The 27132-nt window shown below is 37.0% G+C and overlaps 1 protein-coding gene across 2 annotated transcripts; it reads right to left on the reverse strand.

Annotated features, from left to right (window-relative positions):
* Positions 1-168: 168 nt before the first annotated feature.
* LOC121378420 (COP9 signalosome complex subunit 1-like) lies at positions 169-27132 on the reverse strand. Of its 2 annotated transcripts, XM_041506592.1 has the most exons (15): positions 27047-27132; positions 22848-22940; positions 19337-19521; positions 18358-18519; positions 17820-17955; positions 17024-17101; positions 15849-15986; positions 14539-14637; positions 13866-13960; positions 12797-12902; positions 12016-12096; positions 10928-11065; positions 5100-5186; positions 4076-4123; positions 169-3676 (listed from the first exon to the last, which is right to left on the reverse strand). In XM_041506592.1, the coding sequence occupies exons 1-15, from the start codon at positions 27077-27079 to the stop codon at positions 3602-3604; spliced, it is 1554 nt and encodes a 517-aa protein (XP_041362526.1). In that variant the 5' UTR covers positions 27080-27132; the 3' UTR covers positions 169-3601. The 2 variants fall into 2 exon arrangements, with proteins under 2 accessions (XP_041362526.1, XP_041362527.1); XM_041506593.1 differs by lacking the exon at positions 14539-14637 and having other exon boundaries at positions 27047-27128.

Raw genomic sequence — 27132 nt, forward strand, 5'->3', positions numbered from 1 at the left:
TATGTACTATCCTGTCTGTATGATGGTGCATATAAAAGATCCCTTGTTACTAATGGACAAATCTAGCTGGTTTCATCTCTATAATTATGTCTGAAATTACCAAATGTTTGACATCCAATAGCTGATAATGATCTTATATATAATGGTGTGGCTAAATAAAGCAAACTGAACTGTTAGTAAAGTTTTACTTCGTCAAACAAGTATGTCATGCAGAGAAACAAAAATTAATAATTTTGCAATGTTCAACGGACCAGTTCTGATCATTTCATTTTCATTTGTCCGTAACAAAAACAAATATGAATGCCTTTATTAAGCTGTCTGAATTTCTTGGATAACTAATAAATATGCAATTAATAAAGTAGAAATCTCCTATTACGGGTATTTTAATTAACTGAGAATGGTCTTGACTAAATATAAGTTTTCTTCAAAATAATAAAAAAGAGGAATTCTGTGATTGACAGGATTAATATATAGGTGATAAAAAACACTCAACACTGGCTTTTCACACTACTAAGAATTCTAATGAGAACTGTGTGTAATGGACTGTTAATTTCGAAGTAGCACCCCTTAGTTTAAACCCATTAGGATAGACACTAAAATCTGGTTTATCCACAAACTTGTAACACATTTGGATAAAGTTACAATATAGTGAAAGAAGAGTCTGTGATATTGAAAGAGAGGAAATAGCATTTAAAAATAGATTCCAGTTCATCGACATAATGGTTACTTATTGGAGGTACACGTCATTACAAACACCAGGGTAAGCATAAACACTTCGGCTGTAAGGAAATATTCCAAACAATAAAATATACCTAAGCAATGTCTCATTTCAATTATCAAAAATGGCTTCAATATTGAAAGCTATGCCATACAGAGTTTAAAAACTAGGGTCACTTTAATGGGTGAATAATGACGAAACACCAAGAACACAGGATTGTTACTGGTATGATAATCATCCGAGAACATACTGTAACCTGGACAGAAGATAGTTGTTGTTTGTATTGATCACTATTAAAGTAAGATCCTGAATTCACCAATATCGGACACTAAATAAAATGTCCTTCTGACATAGGGGTAAAATGAGTTTCCCTATTGTTTAATTTTTACACATTTAAAAAAAGAACAATTTTTGTTGCTCAGTGAAATAAGCACCTATATTAAATAGCAATAAATACCTTCCCAAACAGTATAATTGGTACTGTCAACCATAACATATCGCAAGTGTGGACAGAACCAATACCTGATGAAATTTATTGGATGCCAGCTTATTTTGATAAGCCTGAACAGATCAAAGATAACAACTAAAAATATGGCCATTATTTATTTACTTTAACTCGAAACAAAATATTTTAAAAAGCACTTTGCAGCTGTTTGTTATCAATAAGTACTGTAAAATTTGGATAACGACACCGTACAATTATTGCTTGGAAGCAGTTTACTGCTTAACTTATTAAAGTTTGATCCCCAGAGCTATCCAGCAGTACATTTTGGTCTTCACAAATGGAAGAAACGAGATCAGTTAATTTAATTAAAGACTTAATATAAATAATAATAACTTCATCATAAGACTCCAGAGACTATTCAGCCTTGGTAAAAGAAGCAACATTTTAAAATTTGGTTTGACCTTTCCAAAATGAAATCATTTTGGTTTTAATGTTGACAAAGACATCACTATTCTATCCAATTTCCGTATTGGTGATAAAGATAACATCAGACGTAAACCTGGCCAACTTCACAACACATCATAAGCCTAGTTTTGTAAACGTAAATCTATGACTAAACCAGAGTTTTTATTGCTAGTAACAGTACTGTACAACAGATATAGTTTGGAGTACACATATTTCATTCTCTTTTGTTCTTAAAATGCTCCATCTTCTGTAATGATGTAATTTTCTGCCTGAAATGACCGGTATAACTGCTAGTTGCAGAAGTAAACTTATGATGTTTTGTAAAATTGGCTTCTATCAGAGATGTTGATGCTAACATCAACATAAAAATTGTAATTTTGAAAGGGTTGCAATAAGTACTAATATTGATCCTTGCACCAACTAAGCTCAATGGAATGTGATATGAATTCAATATCACACCTGAACCAGACTGTTGACAACTAATATCAATATTACACCACAACAACACTCAAATGTTAACTTAATATAGGAAAAGTTAATTTCCAAAATATCATACACGCCAATTTCCACATTTTTCAGTTAGTGGTCAAATTATACTGTTATTACAACTCAACAATAGGACAATAAATATACTGAACTTCACATACATTGTTTTCGCTTCCTATTTATTGCACAAGTTTATTTTGTGCATGAATATATAGCACGAGACCACATAGCGGTCGAGTAGTATATTTTTTCGCAAAATAAACGAGTGCAATAAATAGGAAGTGAAAACAATGGATGTGAAGTTCTGTATTTATTACATACCTTCTTTTATGTTTTACAAAAACGGTTTTAATTTAACATCATAACAACATCTATGATCAAAACGTTAAGAATCTTACTCTGCGGCAGCCTTGTTTAATGTTTCAAATATGATATGATGTAATTTATAAATCATATATGACGTCGGTAAATAAAAGGCGCTAATTGCAGTAAAAATAAAAAGGGAATTCCCCACTTAAGAGTTTTGGTAATACCAAATAAATTTATCACACGGTTTCAAAATATCTTTATCACTATACTAAGATTAAATAGGTATGTAATAAAATTTCCGTCAAGACGAAATAATTGCCCACTTTACAGGATGGTAAACTGTGCTTCCTGTAATATATGCTATGTAATATTACAGCAAAACCATATTTTTTTCCTTCTAACAATGAGGTAAATGAAAATATAGTGTATTGGAAATGGACTGTTTATTTGCCAATTATGTAAGTCTAAGCCATAAAAGTGTAATACATTTGCTATATACCAGTTATTTTAGTCTATGCCACAAAAATGTGCGAAATAAATTAGCGACAAATCTGAATAACCATTTTGCATAATCTATGACAGATACAAGAGCACTAGTATATTGTGCAGTAACAATCCAACTGGAGACAAAGCAACGAGCTTCCTCCAACCGGTGGTAGAGGCGATTCAAACCACGTGTTCACACGACGTCACTGTAACAGCCGATGATGACAGGAGAACAAAACAGCACACACACAGAACATCACCTGGCTGTTACTCATCTGTTTTGATCCTTTCAATCACACGAGAACATTGAACAGTGAGCGAATGTTCAGCTAACATAAGCAGGCCTCGTACATCGTGTGTGCGCTGCGGCCAGTGAATATTCTAACGACAGCAATAGAACATCGCAGTCTTACATGTGCCAGACTATTTCACTATATCACCGACTTCCTACACGCAGCTGGGTTCAAGGAGTCGGTGTGAGTTCTGAGAGGGTAACCGCTGGCTCCACATGGCACACAATTCACGTGTAGACTGGTTTATCTGTTAGGTGAAGAGAATGGGCAGGCGAAGGCAGTTGTCTCGTGTCTGGGCACACTGAGCTGTAACGTGTGTTTTTGTACACTCACCGAGCTGTCACTAACGCTGTTTCCATACACACATTGTTTTGGCAGTATGTCAAGTCAATACACACACTAATTCCGAGCAGAGCTGGCGTTGCCTGGGGCAATGGACATCTCCCCACCTGTTCCTCCTTCTCGAGGTGGACTCTACAAAGTAAACACAACAGACTACATTCATTACACAAAAACAAGATGCTGATACAGGAAAAAAGAACATTTCAACCTACAATAATTCTGCCCAATTAAACTTCTTCCAAAACCTGATGTAGACAATCTGTCAAACAACAATGGTTGGATTGGAAAAAAACATTTCATCAATAACATATCATGCACAAATTTTCGGACATTATACTTATTATTTGTCTTTCACATTGTTATTTTGTTTGTTACTAAGGATTTGAAAATCAGATTTTTGCTTTCTTATTAATGTAAAACACAGATTGCTATTTTTCTGTGATGTCTTCCGAGTACATGATATTTCGGTCTGTAACTGGTTGAGAAAACAAAGGAAATCGAACTACAGAAAGGCAATAACAATCAACAAACCTTGACATGTATTTGATTCTTTAACACAGCTGACCTCAAAATTAGTGCCTGAAAATCCACAACAAGTAGTAATGAAACATAATTATAACACAATATTATATGACAAAATATAACTAGCATATTCAAAAACATTGAAACAATACTTTAAACCTTTTTTTAGTTATTGATTTGAGACAATTTTGTTTTAATCTCCCCACCTGTGGAACACAAGATAAATGGATGAATAAACTGTAATTTACAAAATGCTTATCCCATGTAAACTCCTGAAAGACCCACATTAAGTGTTAAAGGAAGGAAAAGTTTTATTTAACGACGCACTCAACACATGTTATTTATGGTTATATGGCATCAGACATATGGTTAAGAACCACAGATACTGAGAGAGGAAACCTGCTGTTGCCACTTCATGGGTTACTCTTTTCGATTAGCAGCATGGGATCTTTTATATGCACCATCCCACAGACAAGATAGCACATACCACAGCCTTTGGTACACCAATCATGGTGCACTGGCTCGAACGAGAAATAGCCCAATTGGCCCACCGACGGTGATCGATCCCATACTGACAGCGCATAAAGTGAATGCTTTACCACTGGGCTACGTCTCGCCATCATTAAGTGTTAAATACAACATTAATAAAGCACATCTGTATTATTCATCAACATTAATAAAATACACGTGTATTACTCACCAACACTGCTCAACAGGACTCTGAAACTGGTGAGAATTATCGTTTTCTTCACGCATCACTCAGGTAAATTTAAAGTTAATTTTATGTAACCCTATTTTTCTTTCGCACATTATATTTAGAACACCTATTTACATGAACATCAGGGGTTATGATACGAAAATGGGTAATCTGAATTTATTTGTGCATAGCCCATCAATTCTTAAAGATCTGCTCCATTTTTGCAACCGTTACCAGGTCATTATTTCTTTATTTTTAAAACAAGCTAAAATAATTGATAAGAAAACAAATCAACACACAATGGAGGCGTGAACTAAATCATACAACTAAGCTGACCTTTGTCCTCCTCTGGTATTCTTTGCCCATGTTAATTGCTTTTTCAAAAGTCGTACTCCGTTGATCAATGTCTTTAGCATATAGGATCTGAAAACAAACTTTCAGCAATAAGTATGACAAAACATACTGAGGTATCTCTGACACATTAACTATCTGCAGAAAAGCTATTCTTTTGCAATGAAATCTGTATATTTAAATGCTGATTTGCTGTAATGTTAATATACTGATATCCAAAAGAAACTATACCAAGAAAAGTGTATCTAAAATATCTATCTGCTTTTATGAAACAAAATTGTGTTTCAACATGCCAAAACACCACTGTCATGAATATTATGTTTTAAACATGCAACATAGTTTAGGTTTTCTTAAGTAGTCTCTCAGAGTATTGGTATAGTTTCTATTGGACGTCAGTATAGACAGACAATTGGAGAAAACTTGAGGTGTTTTCTCTTTTATAGATACATCACCTGTCCTCATATTAGTAGACTGGTCCGAACATCCCAACAGCCAATGGGATGGCTTAAATTCTTCCACTGTGTACCCTTCCTGTTCCGGTCACATGACTACAACTTCCTACAACTACAACCGCAGATGCAGGTGTTAGGTAACCATCCAACCAATAATTGTATACCAAACGGAAACAAATATGGTGGAAGCATCCATCAGAACATTAAACCAACAAAACCCAGATTTTTTCTTACTAGTAAAACGGTGGAGAAGTTAGTTCTATTAATAGGAAAACAGGTCGTTAGTGTGCAGTGCATTAACTAACTAGTGTTATCCATACAAAAAGTTCCGACACCAACTTCAGAAAGGTGTGCAAAAACAATTTGTCAAATGAAGTCCTCACTTGTCGATTCAATGGACATCTTGGGGTACAGTCCTGAATCTGACATCAATGACGACGCGGATGACCAGAGTTAACCAAAGTTTGAGCAGCAACCACTGGACCCAGATGATGGAATCCCTCTACATCTTTGGGTCGATACATCCCGCAGATGGAATCGGTGGCCCAATAACACCCGGATACAATACTAGAAACCGGAGTGTTACAATGCAGCGACATAGTAGCGGCTAAGGCACGCAGTTCATGTGGGTTAGAAGCCGACGGTGGAGGTAATCCAGCTGATTTGTAGACACACAAAATCGTGGATCGGATCCAAGTAGACACTGTGTTCTTAGTAATGTCTTTTAGATGTCTCTGATTACAAGAGAGAAACAATCTCTTTCGATGTTTGCGAAAAGAGGCAGTTTTCTCCAAATACAGCTTAAGGGCTCGAACAGGACCCAACGACAAGTCTTCCACGTCGTGTAAACCAACGATAGAAGAGTGCTGTAACATCATAAGAACGAGGACATTGATCAGGCAGTTGATTTTAAGCAACAAAGTTCATCAAAAGTCCCAATGACACTGAAGCGCACCATGTCGACATCTAAAGCATGTATTTCCGACACTCTTGCCGCTGTAGTGAACCCGAGCAGGAAATCAGCAAGTCTTTCAAAGCGAATAGTCTGAGGTTTTAGTTGTTTTCTGAGGCACCATCGATGAAAGCATAACCACCGAACGTTCTATGCAGCAGCTATAGAATCTCTGTGTGCTTTCAATATCGCCGATGTGGTCTGTGAAGTGAATCCCTTCTTCCTTAAACCCTGAGAGATAATGTCCACGCGTGTAGTTGATACAAGCTTGGATTTGGATGATGCTGTCTCGACGTGGGATGAAGCAAGAGACAATCCCAATCTGGCAGCGGTAAAGGATCTGGTTCCGCAAGACGTAGAAGGTCTGGATACCAGATTCTGCTTGGCCAATTTGGAGCGATGAGAAATAATCGACCATGGAACTCCTGAAATCGCTGGAGGACTCGTGGTAGTAAAATTGGAGGCAGAAAAGCCTATGCGTCCAGCTTGTCCCAGCTGATGGCCAAGGTGTCGAGATCCAGTGCGCTGGAATCCGGTAATGGCGACACGTACGGTCTTAGTTGATGATTGAACCGAGTCGCGAACAGACCTACATTCGAGATCCACAGTCTTTGACAAACCCACCGAAACGCTTCCGGATTGAGCATCCACTCAGTGCTTTGAGGAGCGGACGGTCTGGACAATGTGTCGGCCAGAACATTTGACACTCCTGAGATGTGTCGTGCTCTGAGATATAGTGGAATGGCATCCGTCATCTTGAACAAACGATTGATGTAAGCCGCCGGTGTCACATTGTCGGTTGCTACCATTAGTGTTGCATTTATCAAGAGATGACGCCAATGACGTATCGCATTGAACACTCCCAGAAGCTCTAGCACATTGATGTGAAAAACTTGATTTCTCGGCAGATCACAGCCCTGACGCTGTCTGGCTGTTGAGATGTTCTCCGCAACCTTCTCTTGAAGCGTCCACAAACAGATGGTGAGTCACTTGGAATGGCATCAAAGAGACTCCTCCTAAGACGTTCGACGGAGTCAATCACCATTGTAGACTGTGTCGAAGATTGTCGGATAGAGTGATCAACAGACTGGGGTTGTTCCATACTATGTACGGATTCCGGAAGACTTGTAAACTTCTTAACTGTAGGCGACCCCGTACGGTCAAGTCCTGGGCTGAAGTCAACAGGCCCAGAAGGCTTTGCCACATATGGAATGTCACAGGTTCGACTAGAACTTTGGATACCGCCAACTGAATCTGGCTCCATCGGTCTGCAGGAACCTGAAGGAGTCCCAGATCGGTACGTATCTGAATCCCAATGAATTGGAGATTTTGTGTTGGTAGCAGTAGAGACCTTCTCCGGTCGACAATCCATCCTAGACGGTTCAAGAACTGACGTATGTAGCTGACTTGGCCCTCCAACTTCGTCTTGTTCTGGCACTTCAAAAGACAGTCGTCCAGGCATGGGTAAAATGATATACCCTGCTGATGAAAACCCGTGCCATTGAGGCTGTTATTCTTGTGAACAGCCAAAGAAGTACCAAAATAACAACGGCAAAACCATCCACTCGTAGCACACTCCCTGCAATATGAACCCGAGATCCAACACTGACAACACAACAGTGAACGCAGTGAGAGGATAAACCGCACTGGACCATAGTAAATAGTCGCGGTAAAAAAAACCAAACCGCATGATGGCGACTGAATAACTTCCGGAGCCAGAGGAAGTAGCGACTGACTGGCAACACCACCGGATGTAGCGATCGATCTGCCGAATGTATCGGTAAAGTCATTGAACAACCACCGGACCGACGCATTCTGTCGTCAACACCAACCCGGTACGCATGTAACGTCGAATCGATGCCGTAGCACAACTGACTGTGTGGCCCAACAGCAACAGCGGCAAACCGACTATCGACAGGAAACTGGAAAACAGTTTGTCATCAGGCGGAATGTCTGTATCAACCTCGGAGCGAGACATATCGTCGAAGGTTCCACGCGACTAATATTTCATAACAGCAGCAAGTCAAACACGCATAGTCATATGAAGTAAAAACACCGTATCCTCAACCACAGATGAGACTGGATCATCATGTGGAAATTCGTCATACGGCGAGCATAAGCAGACCAACGGACAGAAAGGCAGTTGCTGGAAACGGAGACCATGAAAAGGCGCGTCGGAATCCCCCAGGAACCTAGAAGCGAACATCAGACGAAGATTGGTGATAACGGTCCATGAGACCCGTAATAGGCCATAAAGACTGACTGCGTGCACGGCTCCGGTGAGACAACTCAGACTGGTCACGAGAAGAGTATGAAGAACGCTAACCCTGTGAAACCGCTGAAGTTCCTTCCACAGTAGCCGCAGGCAACGTAAACAGAAAAGTAAAGCCGCAGGATGGAAACGCATCCGGAACATCAAGACAGGCGAAGTCTAGATGGGGCCGGTAACAGGTGTCGCTGGAAACGTCACTGAACCCGCCTTCTTTTTTCTTTAAAAAAAAAAAATCACACAAACCATGGCAGTCATGAACAACGTCTTCTGCAACATCGTTGGTAGCACCGACCTGAAATGTACCGGCTGTCAATGAACATCCGAAGCAATCATCGGTGTTGAGCCCATCTTGGAATGCGTCGGCGGATGTAGACGTGACGGAACATGTCGTAAACCACAGCCAGACAACCCCTCATCGTCATGTAGTCCGCAAATCCGTATCTATAACAGAAGCAGTCGAAGACGCATCTGCTCTCATAATGTGCACACCGGCAAGGTGATCGTCAACAGTGGAAGCCACAGCTGAACCGAACTGAACCAAACCGTAAACGGTCCCGTCTGGAACCCTCAGAAACTCTGGAAGCCGCCACAGCCAAAAATCGGCGACGATAATCCATGGAGCCCGTGGGAGGCTGTGAAGATTTAATCACAACATCCTCTGGGGCTGCGTCGGTAGCAATCATGGTAACTGGTCCCTTCCGGGTAGGCGCCGGTGGCCGAGGTAGCGATGGTAGAAGCTCGTAACAACGGATAAACAGACCTTCATAGTCATCTTATCCGCGGTATCAGTATCATCCATGACAGAACCGTGTGGTTCATTCTCAGGCAAGTCCCGCAAAAGTCGAGCACAAACATGCCGATCCGCAGTACTTGAAGGTCGTGGAAACCGTGAACGGACGTAACAGGAACTGGAGGGTGACCGTGAGACATGATTCTGTATACTTCGCGACCGAAGGCGGTGACTGGAATAAGCCGTAGATCGTGGAAAACGGCTCCATTCACGGCTGCAATGCCCAAAAACAGATGAAGTAGATCGGCGATGATCCGCAGTGGAATCCCTAGGTGGTCGAGACACTGTAGCATCCGTCGGTGCGGTAGCCGTGGTCACCGTAGCGCACACCGTAGTAGAGACTGAAGTAGTAACCGGTACCGTCACAGTAGCCGTAGGTCTAGTAGTGGCTTGTAGCGAAGCGATAGTTTCTTGAACCATACTTGGGAATAGTGACTTGAGCAGTTCAGCCACAAACTCCAAAGTCGGCGTAGCTGGAGGGGAAGCCGCCGAAACAGAATCCGATTTCTTAGCCCGCTGAGTCAAGACCTTCAATAGTTGTCAATTCAGCCGGTCCGAGAGGAAGACAGAGTAGACACCATGACTTGACATGACAGGGTGACCGACACCCGGGACAGACGTTGTGCGGGTCTTCTACCGCCAAAAAGTTCCTGCATTTGGTACAGGAACGCATAACTCTAGAAGAGCTAGTATCTGACATTCTCAACAATACTGTAATGAGAAAGCAAACGCATAAAAATGCACAAATCCGGTAAACAAATAGACGCCATTTTAAAATGGCGACCTACAGGTTAACCGGCACACATGCAAAAAATAAATTAAAGTGTAAATAACACTTAAAGTAAAATGATTACAACCAAAATAATGGTATAATAGCAAAGTAACAACATTAAAGAATGTGTCACCACGATAAATTGAAACATAAACCAAAGCAATAAAACAGATGGCTCAGATTACGACAGAGCAATTAAAGAACGTCCGAACCGCTAGAAGCTAAGGAAAAAGAAGGAAGTTGTAGTCATGTGACCAGAACAGAAAGGGTACACAGTGGAAGAATTTAAGCCATCCCATTGGCTGTTGAGATGTTCGGACCAGTCTACTAATCGTAGGGAATATGCACTAGTTATGAGGACAGGTGATGTTGAAAAGAAATTATATTTATCATGATTATTGTTTATTTTGGGGGTTTTTGCGATAAAGAGAGAAAAACAAAACGACAGCAGAATAAATGTCTGGTTAAATATGCCGAGTTTGTCAGGTTCAAACATCAACATAATTTTGATGGCTGAGGAAATGGTTTAAACATCAACATAATGTTGACAGCTGATGAAATGGTTGTAGCCGTACTTTGTTGTGAGAGTCGATGCGTGCGTTGATCTGACCATCCAGTATAAGCTGCATCAGTTCATCTTCTAACGCCAGAACTGTCGTGTTGAACGCCTGTGCCATTTTCCTCATGTCCGCAGACAGATACGGACTAAAATACTGAAACATCACACACAATAAATGAAAGTTTCTTAGTCTAGCACCCTGTAGGTGAGTAACATTTATTTATTTAAATACTATTACATATAATAATCATAGATTTTTACCATATTTCAATTAACTGTGTGAGAATGTCTTCTTGATAAGAAATAATGTATATGAACATTTTGATGACACATTTTACATTAACTTTCTAAAAACATTTAAGGATCAGTAGAAATTTTCAACATTTTTCTTTGAATACATTGTTCCACTGTAGTGTCCACATTGTGGCATGTTCTTAAACATGATTTGAACAATTTAGAGGGAACAAAATAACAAACATGGTTACAAACCAATATGTAACAAATCCTAGCCGAATATGCCTGAAAAACCCACTGTGTGCAAGATTTTTTTAATAGGTAAAATGTTACTGAAACAATTTAAAAAGTCATTTGTGATCAAAACTTGTTAATAATATGAAATAATATGATAGTGGTAAAGAATTATCAAGACTATCGGCCTTTTTTAATTTTGTTAAGTATACATTCCAGAAATTGTCAGGGTGTTTCAACATAAGCATTTACTCAGATAAGAACTGAACACTTTGCTTTGGGGAATCCCGGATGAACAAGTGAAGAGTTCAGGCGCAAAACGCGATATAAACCATTTTCTTTCTAGTTTTTAGTTAAAGCCATTATTGTATGTCAGTAAGGGCTAATCGTAGGCCCACTGATTTGCTGCAAAACGTGATTGATCCGTATGAAATTATATTGGGTAAATGCTGTTTTTTTTAAATTATCAAAACGCGATATACGCCAATTTAAAAAATAACTTTTACTGAAAACGAAAAGTGGATATATCGCGTTTTGCACCTAAACTCTTCAAGTAATAATAGACCTAACCCATATCTTAAAAAGTACAATGGGACATAAGTAAATAGCCAGTTGTATAGAAATATCGATTCTTACCTGACACAAAGCACGGTTCCGAATCTGCGTATAAAGCGTGGAAACATGCTGGGCTAGGTACATGTCTAACAAAAGGTTATCCTGAAAAATATACATTTACACAAACTGGTCATAAAAGGTTATCCTGAAAAATATACATTTACACAAACTGGTCATAAAAGGAAATGCTTGTGATGTGCACTAAAGTAGTATACTCAAAAAATGTAAACACAACCAATCTGTACAACTGTTACTTCTAGATGAGCTAAAAACAAATAATTAAAAACACCTAGCCTGCGATGCCCATATGACCAGTCAGATTCTGAGATACTGAACATTAAACGAAAAGATTCTTAAGCAGCCAAAAAAACTGCCATTAATATCAATATAAAACATCCTTAAGTCATCTTTACATTAATACAGTATTTTATTTGTATATTCTGTACTGAAATTACCCCCCCCCCCCCCCCCACCGAAAAAAAAATGTAATTGATAATTTATTTTGAAGGAAAAAAGTAGAGTGATATGTATGCAATTAGGGCTCACATTAGAATCAATTGCTCTTGTCAATATATTCTTAACAAAACACTAAATGTTGTAGCAACTATGTAAAAAAAATCAGCATTTAGTAATTTTTGCAATGGCCAGGGTGATCCCCGGTCACTAACTGTGTAAATGCAGTAATTTATTATTCTTCTTACTAATGTGGACAAACATCAAGGTGTTTGGAATATTGTCAAGAATGAATTGTTTTATGCTAAGTAGAGATAATATGTTGAAAGGTTTGGTTTAAAGAACATACCTTGATTTCTTGTAGTAACTTTAAACAGGAAGCATACTTTGATTCATAAAACTTGTTAATAATATCTCTAAGTTGAGGTTCAAGTTCTAAAAATTGCTTGAAAGAGCTGAAAAAAAGAAAAAAGAAACCAAGTCAGGTTTTAGAGTATAGAGATACATCACTTGTATTGTCAACATTTAGTAGCTGCAAATTAAATTGTAAATTATGTATGTTTACTGCATCAGGACAGATTTCATTTCACCACAGGGCTTCTAGATTATGGTAGCCCCACTCCCATGGCTAGTGATATTTATTGTTGGGCTAGTAAATAACTACTATTGCCATGCCAGACAGGGCTTCTAGATTATGGTAGCCCCACTCCCATGGCTAGTGATATTTATTGTTGGGCTAGTAAATAACTACTATTGCCATGCCAGACAGGGCTTCTAGATTATGGTAGCCCCACTCCCATGGCTAGTGATATTTATTGTTGGGCTAGTAAATAACTACTATTGCCATGCCTGATGGCTAGTCAAATGTTGCAGTTAAGTTTATTTTGTAAATATGAATATCCTGACCCACCCCAACCCCCAATGTTAGTTTTTTTAATCTTTATCTACCTCTTTAGGTGATATATCTGATTATAACTATTATTTAGAAAAATTATATTAATTAAAGCAGGGCTAGTTAATTTTTTATCGTAACTAGTAAATTAAAAAAATCACTGATGCCATGGCTAGTGGATTTAAAAGAAATTCTAGAAGTCCTGCACCACTGTTGGTTTGTTCCTTGTATGGTTGACATAAAATGAATTTTTTTATTGACACCCCAGCACATGCATGGATCTAATATGTGACAGCTAAGACACTTAGTGAAAAAAGAAACCTGCCGTCACCACAGGCTATTCTTACCAGTTACCAGCATATAGACATTTTGACAGGATAACACACACCATTGCCTTTTTAAAGTTCTGGTTGGTATTAGCAAAAACTAATCTATCCATCAAAGAGGATCAACCATACCACCATTTGAAACATTACTGGAAAAGGTCTTGGCTAAATATTGTGGCTGAATGTTTAAAAAGCGTCACCTGCTTGATATAACATTTTTCTGTATTTCTGTGCGGTCGAAGGAGGCCAAAGCACACAAAGCACCATAGGTTGCCACATTACTGGCTGAAAGAAGCTGACAAAGAAAACAAAAAGAGACAAAACATTATAGTAACGTAGCAAGTCAAAGAAATAAGATTTCTTATGTGTTACCTCACAAGTGTTGTCAGACAAATGCTGTGGTTCCGGTTACTGTAGCAATTAATGCTGAACATTTTATGCATACATATTTTGTTTTTCTTCGCCAGATATCAACATTCAAAAACACTGAATTTGAACAACAGCTGACTGCTAATCACAAACTAGCAAACCAATGACATACAAAGTCCGACTCTAATAAGATGTCAGTCCAAAAGAGATTCAAATAAAACAACTCTGGCTTTAAGACATTTTTGGATACATTGTTTATGTGTATTAACATAATGGTGTAATTAGTATGAAAACACGCATTTTCCCCCTCCAATATTGCATGAATAACATTTAATTTAATATCTCATCAAAAACAAATTTCCAAAATATCAAATAACTGTAAACAATGAAGTAACATCATTGGAACCACATCATTTTGATAAAGGCCTTGGTATCACTGAGATGTCCGATATCTGAAATGATTGTAGAGCAAGACAACTTGTGTAAATACGGTGGACCTCTTACCTCGTCGAATCTATAGCCAAACATCTCATTGATCGCGTACGCCCGACTGATGAGATGTGATGGCGCACTTTGCTTGATGGACATATCCACCAAACTGGACTGAAAACATGAAACAGTCTCAAACATACATTACACAGATATGTGATGGCGCACTTTGCTTGATGGACATATCCACCAAACTGGACTGAAAACATGAAACAGTCTGAAACATACATTACACAGATATGTGATGACGCACTTTGCTTGATGGACATATCCACCACACTGGACTGAAAACATGAAACAGTCTCAAACATACATTACACAGATATGTGATGGCGCACTTTGCTTGATGGACATATCCACCACACTGGACTGAAAACATGAAACAGTCTCAAACAAATCTTGCACAGACATCACAGCTTACATCCTGAATTGAATACAATTTAAGACAGAGGCCTCAAGTTACCTCACAACATAGTGATGACCACATTCATTACAGATATATTCAACAAGTTACACAGTGAATGCAGATAAGAAGAAATACATTTTACTTTTGGTACGGTTAAACATGGATACTCTTATTTTTTTTAAACATGTATACATTTTTATATATTAAGAATACCATCCCTTTTGTAAACCACAAATTATATTATTTTAAAAAATTCTTGAATATATTGTTTGAGAATGTAGATACTAAAAATATGATTAACTGACTATCAACTGCATTACCAGGCTAAAGTGAAAAGATGAAGTTTATATCTACAGTACAAAGATGGCTGTAATGTTGGTTTTTACTGCTGTAATCTTGTCGCCGTATCCTCTATCTTTTACTAAGGCAACATGCAAACAGAATAAAGTTTCAATTAATTTCCTCTTTTATTCCCATTAACAGATATGATCAATTGCATAACATATTCAACACATTGGTTTGTAATCATTTTAATGAAAAAACATTTAGGTATGTTCATGAAGCAGTTTTGAGCGATATAATGCAATAGAAACATTTACAAATATATAGTTTACAAATTTTCTGTATTCAATCTATTAGCAAGGACTCAAAATAAAATTTGTCATTTTCAGAATAGCCTAGACTAGAGGAAATTAAAGAATGGTAAAAAACAAACAGTTGATTATTTATTCTAATGCTTTAATATTAAAAATATACTTGAGATGTGAACTTATAAAAGCTTTTTTATAAGTTCACCACTGGGAACTTATCTTTCCCATCACACATCACAGATACTTTAGTTGTCCGACAGAACAGCAACTGCTGTCATGCCGAAGTTCGTATCAGAGATGTCGATACATGACCTTCTTTTAATACTTACTTCAGGAAAATCACAGTGGTCGAAGCTTGCAAGCAGGAAGTATCTGGCTGCGGATTTATACTTCTTCGTGGCTAAGTCTGCCAACCCAGCTGCACATCGGAGCTTTGTTTGGATTGAAAGACCACCATCTTTGACATGCTGAAAGTACGAATAATTAAAACAAATACTGAAATAGCATCATAATTATTTATGTCATTAATTTAACGAAAAATTAACAGTCTCTGTGCATCAAAAGAAGAAAACAAATGTTTACTAATAAAATTAACAGTCTCTGTGCATCAAAAGAAGAAAACAAATGTTTACTAATAAAATTAACAGTCTCTGTGCATCAAACGAAGAAAACAAATGTTTACTAATAAAATTAACAGTCTCTGTGCATCAAACGAAGAAAACAAATGTTTACTAATAAAATTAACAGTCTCTGTGCATCAAACGAAGAAAACAAATGTTTACTAATAAAATTAACAGTCTTTGTGCATCAAACGAAGAAAACAAATGTTTACTAATAAAATTAACAGTCTCTGTGCATCAAAAGAAGAAAACAAATGTTTACTAATAAAATTGTGGAAAATATATGTGAAGAGTGATTTTATGTGCATGTACAGATACAAAAATACTCTTACTTTTTGACAACTTATAAAAGTATTCATTTACCAAATTCACAACATGGCAAAGCGATAAAAAACAAACCCCAACATAATAATAATAAAGTTTTTGACAAGTATAAAAAAAAGTATTCATTTACCAAATTCACAACATGGCAAAGCGATAAAAAACAAACCCCAACATAATAATAATAAAGTTGCAGGATCATATATTATAATTAAACATGTTCGAAAAATTAAGTCTTAAAATCAGATGCTAAATTATTTTTGTACTGTAGCTCGAACCAGCAATGCCAACAAAGACTTACAAACATGGATAAAAGCATAAGATTTATATTATCACTCTTGAAAATCAATCATTCTCAATATATCTGGAATACTGTCAAAATCCAAGACGGAAAGCAAAATCTGCTTGTGAAACTGAATATCAGAAAGTTTATTGTGCATTTTGAGTGACATTTGCTTCCTGCCATCCGTCAATTTTGAGCCTTGAGCTACAAATAAAAATAACTGCTAACCGTGAAAGATTAAGCAAAGACTTCGTTGTACACATCAAGAAAGATAAGTTACCTCATGAGCCTCAGGAGTAGCCTCAGCCTTATTGACGTAGCTCTGAACATGGGACCAGTTCTGCAGATACACACTAACCTGAAACATTTAACAAATAATGAGGAACTTATCACTGTACAGCTAATGAGAACTTGTATAAACACAACATATCACTGTACAGCTACTTATTTCAGTGTTGCAAATAATGAGGAACTTATCACTGTACAGCTAATGAGAACTTGTATAAACACAACATATCACCGTACAGCTAATCAGAACTTGTATAAACACAACATATCACTGTACAGCTACTTATTTCAATGTTGCACAGTTGGCTGTAATTAATTAACAACTGAAATTAAATCACAATATGTCACAGCTAGATAAGGAAGATATGGCCTGGACATGGATTTCGTTTATTGAGCAGTAAAATGTTGGTCGTGGTGACCTAGTTATGGTACATGACACACCGCCATCCTAAGTTGTACTTGAATAGAAGGTTTGATGATCCTATATGAATTGATAAGTTTACGGATAGATGTCATACCATAATATGACCTGTTAAAACACTGATGACTTCACTGTTTAGTTGCTGAAAATATTACCTTATGTTATCTAGTTTAATATATATTCTGAAATAAATACCCAATGAGTAGCGTATAAAAATATGTAGTTTTATACAATTTGTAACAATTATTTGCTTAATAATAAATGGTTGGTTCAAATAAAGCCTACTAAAAAACGAGTACCTACATTTAAACCCATGTTAACGACATGTTTGGATTTGTACAGTAGTCCAATATAAACGAGTACCTACCTTTATAACATTTAAACACATGTTGACGACATGTTTGGGATTTGTACAGTAGTCTCGTGCACGAGAGTAACACTTGAGAGCGTTGCTAAGGTCACCACAGTCCAAGTAGTGATCACCCAAATCGTCGTGGCCGCGCCTAGCAACAAATAAAAGCTGATACATTAAATCATACACACACAGACGAGTAAGTAGCAACACACACACACACACTAATATATCATTCAGATTCACTATTCCCAGTTAATAAATCATATTTCAAAATATTACAGTGTGTAAAAAGTGTAATTGGAAGAAAACATAACATCAGTTCAGTGATTAATTGGCAGAGTAAACATCAGATAACTGATTATGTCACAGAGTATACAGAAAGCAGAATTTAAAATTGCTCAATGCTATTGCAAGTCGTTTCATTAAAATACTGCGACAAATGTCACCTATTTCATCCCTTATTATACGCCACATAACTGATACATAATACATTAATAAACAACTTTCTTTGCTAGTTTCTGTTTCTAACAGTTGTAAAACATGAGCTTACCGTATACTTTCTTTTATAGAGTTACTTTTGTAGTTTTTCAAGTCGGTGTCGAGTTTCTCTAGTTTGAGTGCGGCTTTCTTTGCAGTAGTTTCGATCCACTGAGTGTCAAGTGCCGGCACGTTGTGAACAGCTCCCGCTACTGCATCGGGCAGACTCGATGACCTGAATCACAGAAAACTTCAAATAACTAAACACAATACAAGACTAACTTCCAAACCACATTGACTTAACTTGAACACAATACAAGACTCACTTTCGAACACACTAACTCAACTGGAACACAATACAAGACTCACATTCAAACACACTAACTTGACTCGAACACAATACAAGACTGAACTATCATAATAAAACTCATTTTCGAACACACTGACTCAACTTGAAAACAATACAATTAAAACTACACAGAACAAGATGATTATCTGTAAACGAACATGACCTGTAACTTAACATAAATAAACAGGACATTAAGTATCAACAGGAAGCCAAGACAGATTTTCATAATGCTATATGTAAATCAGGACACAAACTTAACGACAGCAGCACTGGCAGAAAATGCTGTAGTTGCCGTAGGTCTGGGGCTTTACCGATGGTAATTTTTGCTGCTGGATAAATACTAGTTCAATCGGTTCAAGAGATAATTTTTGATTTTAATTTTGTGTTTATTTGTTACAAAAGTTATTAGTTTAAAAATCACTGTCAGTAGACGCAAAATTTCCATAAGTGAGCATTTTAACTCTGGGGAAAAACCTTTCAAGATTGCTGTTTGTAACAAAATTCTTAACTTAGACTCTGTAAATGAAAATATTTAACAGACATTAATGAGCAGATAACAATTTTCATGAAAAACATCCATACCACGGACCCTCTGTGCTTGAGTTAAATGTGTTACTAGCAAAGTTAAATGAGAAATCTAGCTACTATCATTAACAGAACTTAATGCTACCCGTATGAAGGTGAGTATCAAACGACGACTCACATTGATACAGCCTCCTGCAGTTTTTTGTGGACTACTTGATAGAAGTTTGTATTGTAGGTGGTCATGGCGTGTGTAAGGGCCATCCTGAGTGCCTCGATCTTCAAACTGGGACAATGCTCGGCAATAAACACCAGTCGGTTGAGTTTAGCCAAACCAGTGTACTGGGCAGAATACTGTTCCAGGTCCTGCATAAACACATAAAAATATAACACAAAATATTTATGAAGAAACCAATAAACATAACATAGCTGCTAAGAACTATAATCCCCATACAATGGAGAGAAAAAACAACCAACCACCCTAGTATTTATGAATGCTGCAATTTTTTTTTTTTTTTAAATTAGCAATAAAGTAATTTTGAGTGTTGGCAAATATCCACTGAACATGTAATTACCATAAATGAAATACAAGACTCAGTAATACTGATATTGTACAAGAGCTTGCTGAACCGAAGGCAAGAACTCAAGTAAATCGTATCAAAACTGACAAATCCACTAGCCCTCTGTCCCAGCTAATTAATGTTTGGTCTGGGCTACTAAAAATATTCACCTCAGGCCACTGAAAATTGCGACAGCGATAGTTTTGATTGCGCATCACTCACGTAAGTACAGTTTCATGTAAAACATCTTTTCACTCACACATTGAATTTATGACATCATTTACATGGTCATGACGAGTTACGTAAAAACAAAATGGCTTACCTGAATTTGTTTTTTTGTGTCACCAATAATTGGTTTACACAAATGTTGAATCATGAGAGACATGCACCTGCATTTATTACTATAATATATAGGTCATTAGCCAGGACGGTTTCTAAGAGGGCTAGTGACTTCCTCAAACATTTATTACTATAGAACATAGGTCATTAGCCAGGACGGTTTCTAAGAGGGCTAGTGACTTCCTCAAACATTTATTACTATAGTACATAGATCATTGCCATGGACTTCTACAAGGGCTAGTGACTTCCTCAAACATTTATTACTTACAATACATAGGTCATTAGCCAGGACTTCTACAAGGGCTAGTGACTTCCTCAAATATTTATTACTTACAATACATAGGTCATTAGCCAGGACTTCTACAAGGGCTAGTGACTTCCTCAAACATTTATTACTTACAATACATAGGTCATTAGCCAGGACTTCTACAAGAGCTAGTGACTTCCTCAAACATTTAGTACTATAGTACATAGGTCATTAGCAATGGACTTCTACAAAGGCTAGTGACTTCCTCAAACATTTAGTACTATAATACATAGGTCATTAGCCAGGACTTCTACAAGGGCTAGTGACTTCCTCAAACATTTATTACTTATAGTACATAGGTCATTAGCCAGGACTTCTACGAGAGCTAGTGACTTCCTCAAACATTTAGTACTATAATACATAGGTCATTAGCCAGGACTTCTACAAGGGCTAGTGACTTCCTCAAACATTTAGTACTATAATACATAGGTCATTAGCCAGGACTTCTACAAGAGCTAGTGACTTCCTCAAACATTTACTACTTACAATACATAGGTCATTAGCCAGGACTTCTACAAGAGCTAGTGACTTCCTCAAACATTTAGTACTATAGTACATAGGTCATTAGCCAGGAGGGCTTATAAGAGGGCTAGTGACTTCCTCAAACATTTATTACTATAGTACATAGGTCATTAGCCAGGAGGGCTTATAAGAGGGCTAGTGACTTCCTCAAACATTTATTACCATAGTATATAGTTCATTAGCCGAACTTGTACAAGGGCTAGTGACTTCCTCAAACATTTATTACTATAATACATAGATCATTAGCCATGGACTTCTACAAAGGCTAGTGATTTCCTCAAACATTTAGTACTATAATACATGTCATTAGCCATGGACTTCTAGAAAGGCTAGTGACTTCCTCAAACATTTAATACTATAATACATAGGTCATTAGCCAGGACGTCTACAAGGGCTAGTGACTTCCTCAAACATTTAGTACTATAATACATAGGTCATTAGCCAGGACTTCTACAAGGGCTAGTGACTTCCTCAAACATTTAGTACTATAATACATAGGTCATTAGCCAGGACTTCTACAAGGGCTAGTGACTTCCTCAAACATTTATTACTTATAATACATAGGTCATTAGCCAGGACTTCTACAAGAGCTAGTGACTTCCTCAAACATTTATTACTTATAGTACATAGGTCATTAGCCAGGACTTCTACAAGGGCTAGTGACTTCCTCAAACATTTATTACTATAGTACATAGGTCATTAGCCAGGAGGGCTTATAAGAGGGCTAGTGACTTCCTCAAACATTTATTACTATAGTACATAGGTCATTAGCCAGGAGGGCTTATAAGAGGGCTAGTGACTTCCTCAAACATTTAGTACTATAATACATATGTCATTAGCCAGGACTTCTACAAGGGCTAGTGACTTCCTCAAACATTTAGTACTATAATACATAGGTCATTAGCCAGGACTTCTACAAGAGCTAGTGACTTCCTCAAACATTTAGTACTATAATACATAGGTCATTAGCCAGGACTTCTACAAGGGCTAGTGACTTCCTCAAACATTTAGTACTATAATACATAGGTCATTAGCCAGGACTTCTACAAGGGCTAGTGACTTCCTCAAACATTTAGTACTATAATACATAGGTCATTAGCCAGGACTTCTACAAGGGCTAGTGACTTCCTCAAACATTTAGTACTATAATACATAGGTCATTAGCCAGGACTTCTACAAGGGCTAGTGACTTCCTAAAACATTTATTACTATAATACATAGGTCATTAGCCAGGACTTCTACAAGGGCTAGTGACGTCCTCAAACATTTAGTACTATAATACATAGGTCATTAGCCAGGACTTCTACGAGGGCTAGTGACTTTCTCAAACGTTTATTACTTATAGTACATAGGTTATTAGCCAGAAATTCCATGAGGGCTAGTGACTTCCTCAAACATTTATTACTAAAGTACATAGGTCATTAGCTATGGACTTCTACAAGGGCTAGTGACTTCCTCAAACATTTATTACTAAAGTACATAGGTCATTAGCTATGGACTTCTACAAGGGCTAGTGACTTCCTGAAACATTTATTACTATAGTACATAGGTCATTAGCAATGGACTTCTACAAGGGCTAGTGACTTCCTCAAACATTTATTACTATAGTACATAGGTCATTAACCAGAACTTCTACAAGGGCTAATGACTTCCTCAAACATTTATTACTATAGTACATAGGATATTAACCAAAACTTCTACAAGGGCTAATGACTTCCTCAAACATTTATTACTATAGTACATAGGACATTAGCCAGAACTTGTACAAGGGCTAGTGACTTCCTCAAAAATTTATTAATATTAAACATAGATCATTAGCCATGGACTTCTACAAAGGCTAGTGACTTCCTGAAACATTTATTACTATAGTACATAGGTCATTAGCCATGGACTTCTACAAAGGCTAGTGACTTCCTCAAACATTTGTCACACACTGAATATGAGATAGATAGCGAACATCTCACCACAGACGGGTTTTCCACGGTGTAATGTTGTTCTTCTTCAACATTATCATTCTCCTCCGGGGCGGCATCAACCTGCATGGGTTCTACTGCAGGCTGAAATTACAAACACTCATTCAGGGCTTTCGATTAAGAAGTACACCCCTCCAAACAAAAACAAAAAACCCCGACCACCCAAGTATTTATGAACTTAACAGTCAAGACGATAAATGTTGTGGCCAAAATAAGTATAAACATGCTGACCTCAAAATCACTGAAATGCTAAGTTTAATTACTTCAAAATAACTTGAAATACAGTTCTTCTGAATACTGACAACTCTCCAGCAGCTGTTAGTGACAGTAATGAACTAAAATGACCTTCCTGCACTCAGAAAAGAAAAATGTCCCCATTGTTCTCAAATTAGTGAGATCTACACCAATCATAAGGAAATCAGTTTTAAATTATGTCAAAGATAATGGACACCCCAAATTATACAATACAAAAACACTGTTAACTCTATTTAACAGTAACAACCAATAACAGCTACAAGATGGTTGAAAGATTTTAATACTTATAAAGGTCATAACTGAATGAACCAAATCTAACAACTAAAGACATTTATTTAGTCCCATAATTTTACATCTGGTATTCTTGTGGAGGAACTTTTACAAAAAAAATCAAAAATGTCTAATTTTGCACACGGAAAATGTAGCGACATTGGAAGTTTGATATATCTGCCATCAACTGAATTTGTATAAAACATGGGATTGTTTGTGACGAAGTTGGCCACATGATATTTGGTTCTTGCTGCTCCATTTAAGGGAGCGGGCCATCCCCCTATTATGTTTTACCACCCCACTTCATAATCTGCTGGCTCCTCTTTTATTTTCCCACGTGACAGCTTCTATATTTTACAGCACCAACTCTGCTTTGTCAAAATGCACACTTTATTTACACACTGAAAAAAACAAATCAGTCTGCACACTGAACATCAAAGGAAACCACCTGTGCGATGTACGGAAAATAAAATGACAAAAAACTTCAGTAGCTTACGACAGTTATCATTACGTAATTTAAGAGTATTTTTAAGTCTATTCTATTCCATACCACTATCGATTTATATGTTTGATACACACAATTAAAGTTATATTTTATTTGAGCAATGACAACATTTTATTTTCATCATTGAGGCAATCTTACTGAAAAAACACTTATTTGGTACTAGATTTGTCATGTGATCAAACGGTCATTCTCTTTTATATCCACTGACTCTTGTCTGATACTTTGTCCTCAACTGCAGAATTAATTGGTCGTAATTGATCATTTTCTTTTACTGTCATTTAGCAATTCGTAATAAAAAATTAGATTTTTTTTTGGGGGGGGGGGGGTATCATTGCTTATAAAAACAACAAAAGTAGTGTTCATCATTAAAATAATTTATCTTAGGTGCCAAATATTATAAAAATATATACTGCCTTTACAAAAATTAAACTACTTTTATCACCTAGCGATATCAATGCGATCAGTTCACCAAACCAAATGCTTATGAATATCAGACTGACAATATCTCACGTTCAAGTACATAAAAGATAAGTCAGCTTGTATATTGTACCAACTTGTTTGCACCAGTTACTGAGGATGGGAAAAATAAGGAGTAGGTCTTTCCATAAAGTCGACCAACACACAATGATATATATGGTAATGAAGCTTTCCTCTCTTTTTTTGGCTTGTCTATTATTGCTTTTTTAAGAAGGGTTGGGGGGGGGGGGGGGGGGGGGTCATGCAAAAGTGCTCTCGGTAGATGATTTAACTTTCATAAACCAAGAACCAGGGCTTCTAGATTATGGTAGCCCCACTCCCATGGCTAGTGATATTCAGTGTTGGGCTAGTAAATTACTACTATAACTAGCCCGATGGCTAGTGGAAAAAAAACCTTGTCAAATGCTGCATTTTAAGTCTTATTTTGTAAATTTGAATATCCTTCCCCTGTTCTCACCTCCAATCTAAGATGTTTTAAGCTCTATCTCCCTCTTTAGGTGACATATCTAATTATTACTATTAGTAAAATTGTATTTATTAAAAGTGGGCTAGCGAATTTTAAATCATGGCTAGTAAATGTTTAAAATCACTGATCCCATGGCTAGCGGATATTTATAAAATTCTAGAATCCATGAGAAGTGAATTCACTACTTTTGTCAACCAAGTGTTAAAACAGTATTCCACTAGTCGCCAATTATGACATTTACCCAAAACCATGAGTATTGATCCAGTTTTTAATGGAAGTACTATCCCCTGAACATTGTTTTCAATCTGCTGACCAATCAGACTGACAACCTCTTTCGACCTGGATGATTCACTTTCTGTTTGTGTCAAGAAATGCATCTGATTGGTCAGTCAATTTGAAAAAGTTTGGTGGTCTGAATGGTTGACAGATTAAAAGCAGAGTTAGCTTTGGGCGTGAAGAAAATTTTGCCAAATTATATCTTAACCTTAAAAAATAACATTTCTGGCAAAATATTAATTATTATAGAGCTCACACTGGAACAAATTTTGATTTAGCCAATTTTCAGAAATGTAGAGAAGAAAGGTGCAAAGTTTGATAAAAAAAAGACTAAGTGAACATTTATCAGTACATTTTGTAACGTCTTGCTAGTTTCTGCGTTCAATCAGAAATATTCTGACTTTTACACTCGGTTCTAATCCTAATATTTCGATATAAAATACTACTTCTGGTAATAAAGTTTAAAGAAAATAGTTGTATGTGATATTCAGCGCCCTCAATAGTTTAAGAAGTAGCAGGCTACAACAGTGATGATAGCAGGGGGCAAAGCGGGGGGTCTGGGGGCCCTCCCCTAGAAACATTTGAAAAATCGAAGAAATTAAAGAAGAGAAAGCACTTTTTTTTTTACCATCAACGAAAAGTAGACGGCGGCGATTTGCCGCCGGAGACCGGGTACTTTTGAGGGCTCTGGATATTATTAAGTGATAATGTGCTGTTAAAATTAAGTATTAATTAGTATTTTCTGGCATTACTGAAATGAACGTGGCCAAGGATTAACACCACTTGACTGGACATAGCACACTGCGTGACATGCATCCCTTTAAGAAACAATAGCCAGGTTACGGGTATATCTGAAGAATGTCAACATTACACGACATGTATTTAATCTCTTCACAGCAGAAACTGGCATGAGTATTAACATTTATTGGCTGATTTTGATAATAAATTTATTAAGGTAAAACATTATTTCATCAAATTAATCGGTCATTACAATGTGCATGTGCAGAAACCATTTACCGTTAATAGGCAGGTTCATGATTACTCAAGGATACCGTCTGACGCCAAAGAAAAAAACACTGTTACGACATACAGCGACATGGGAGCTATGACAATAAACAAGTCTGACGTCTTGCCGATGTCTGTTGTACGATTTCATTTTTGAAATCGAATTAGATCCAAAATATTACTACGACTTCCGACTTCTCACTATTGCTAATAACTCGGTGAGTCGACTTTCGGCGAAGAAAATGCTCATTTCGCCAGCAAGATTAGGGCCTGTAGTACCAGAGCTAACTTTGAAAAGTGATGCAGAGTATGTCTAGAGTCATTAAGCAATTCCATTTTTAAAAAAAGGATTAATATTAATGAATTTGGAAGAACTTGTCAAACATTTTGTAATCGGCAGCTGGTGGAATACTATCTTAGCACTCCGTTGACGAAGTACAGTGAGTGTGCTTTTTAAATATCAAACAAATGCGATGTGGCAAAATTGGCAAACAGCACTTCCAAACGTGAATCTAAAGTCAAACTTAGTTGATGCAATGACTGCAGATGTATCACAATCAGATAATGTTACTGGATTAAGAAATATGATCATGATGATATTGCTGGTTTTCTTGAAAAAAAATTAAAGGTAGAACCATTACAAATATTTTAAAAACTTGTTATGGTGGGAAAATAAGGTAGACTTACCATTAAAATATATATGTGAAATTACTGCTTTAAATGGTAGCATAAATCTATAAAATAGTGACCATGCCCGGGCCATGGGCCTGGCCCATGCCATGCCATGGTGGCTAGACTTGGAATGATGGCGAAAATGTGCACACATGATAAAACAATAATCCAATGATTTAAAATGAAACTGATGGTGTATATTGTTATTGCAATGTCGGTTTGTATATATCAGAAAATTAAATAAGGACTTTTTTCATATTTTACCTGAAATATTCCTTGCTGAAGCGGTAATGGCATCTTTACCCAACTTCCTGTACCCAGCGGAAATGGACAAAGCTCTAAAACAACTG

This window comes from Gigantopelta aegis, chromosome 8 (assembly GCF_016097555.1).
Source record: "Gigantopelta aegis isolate Gae_Host chromosome 8, Gae_host_genome, whole genome shotgun sequence".
NCBI lineage: Eukaryota > Metazoa > Mollusca > Gastropoda > Neomphalida > Peltospiridae > Gigantopelta > Gigantopelta aegis.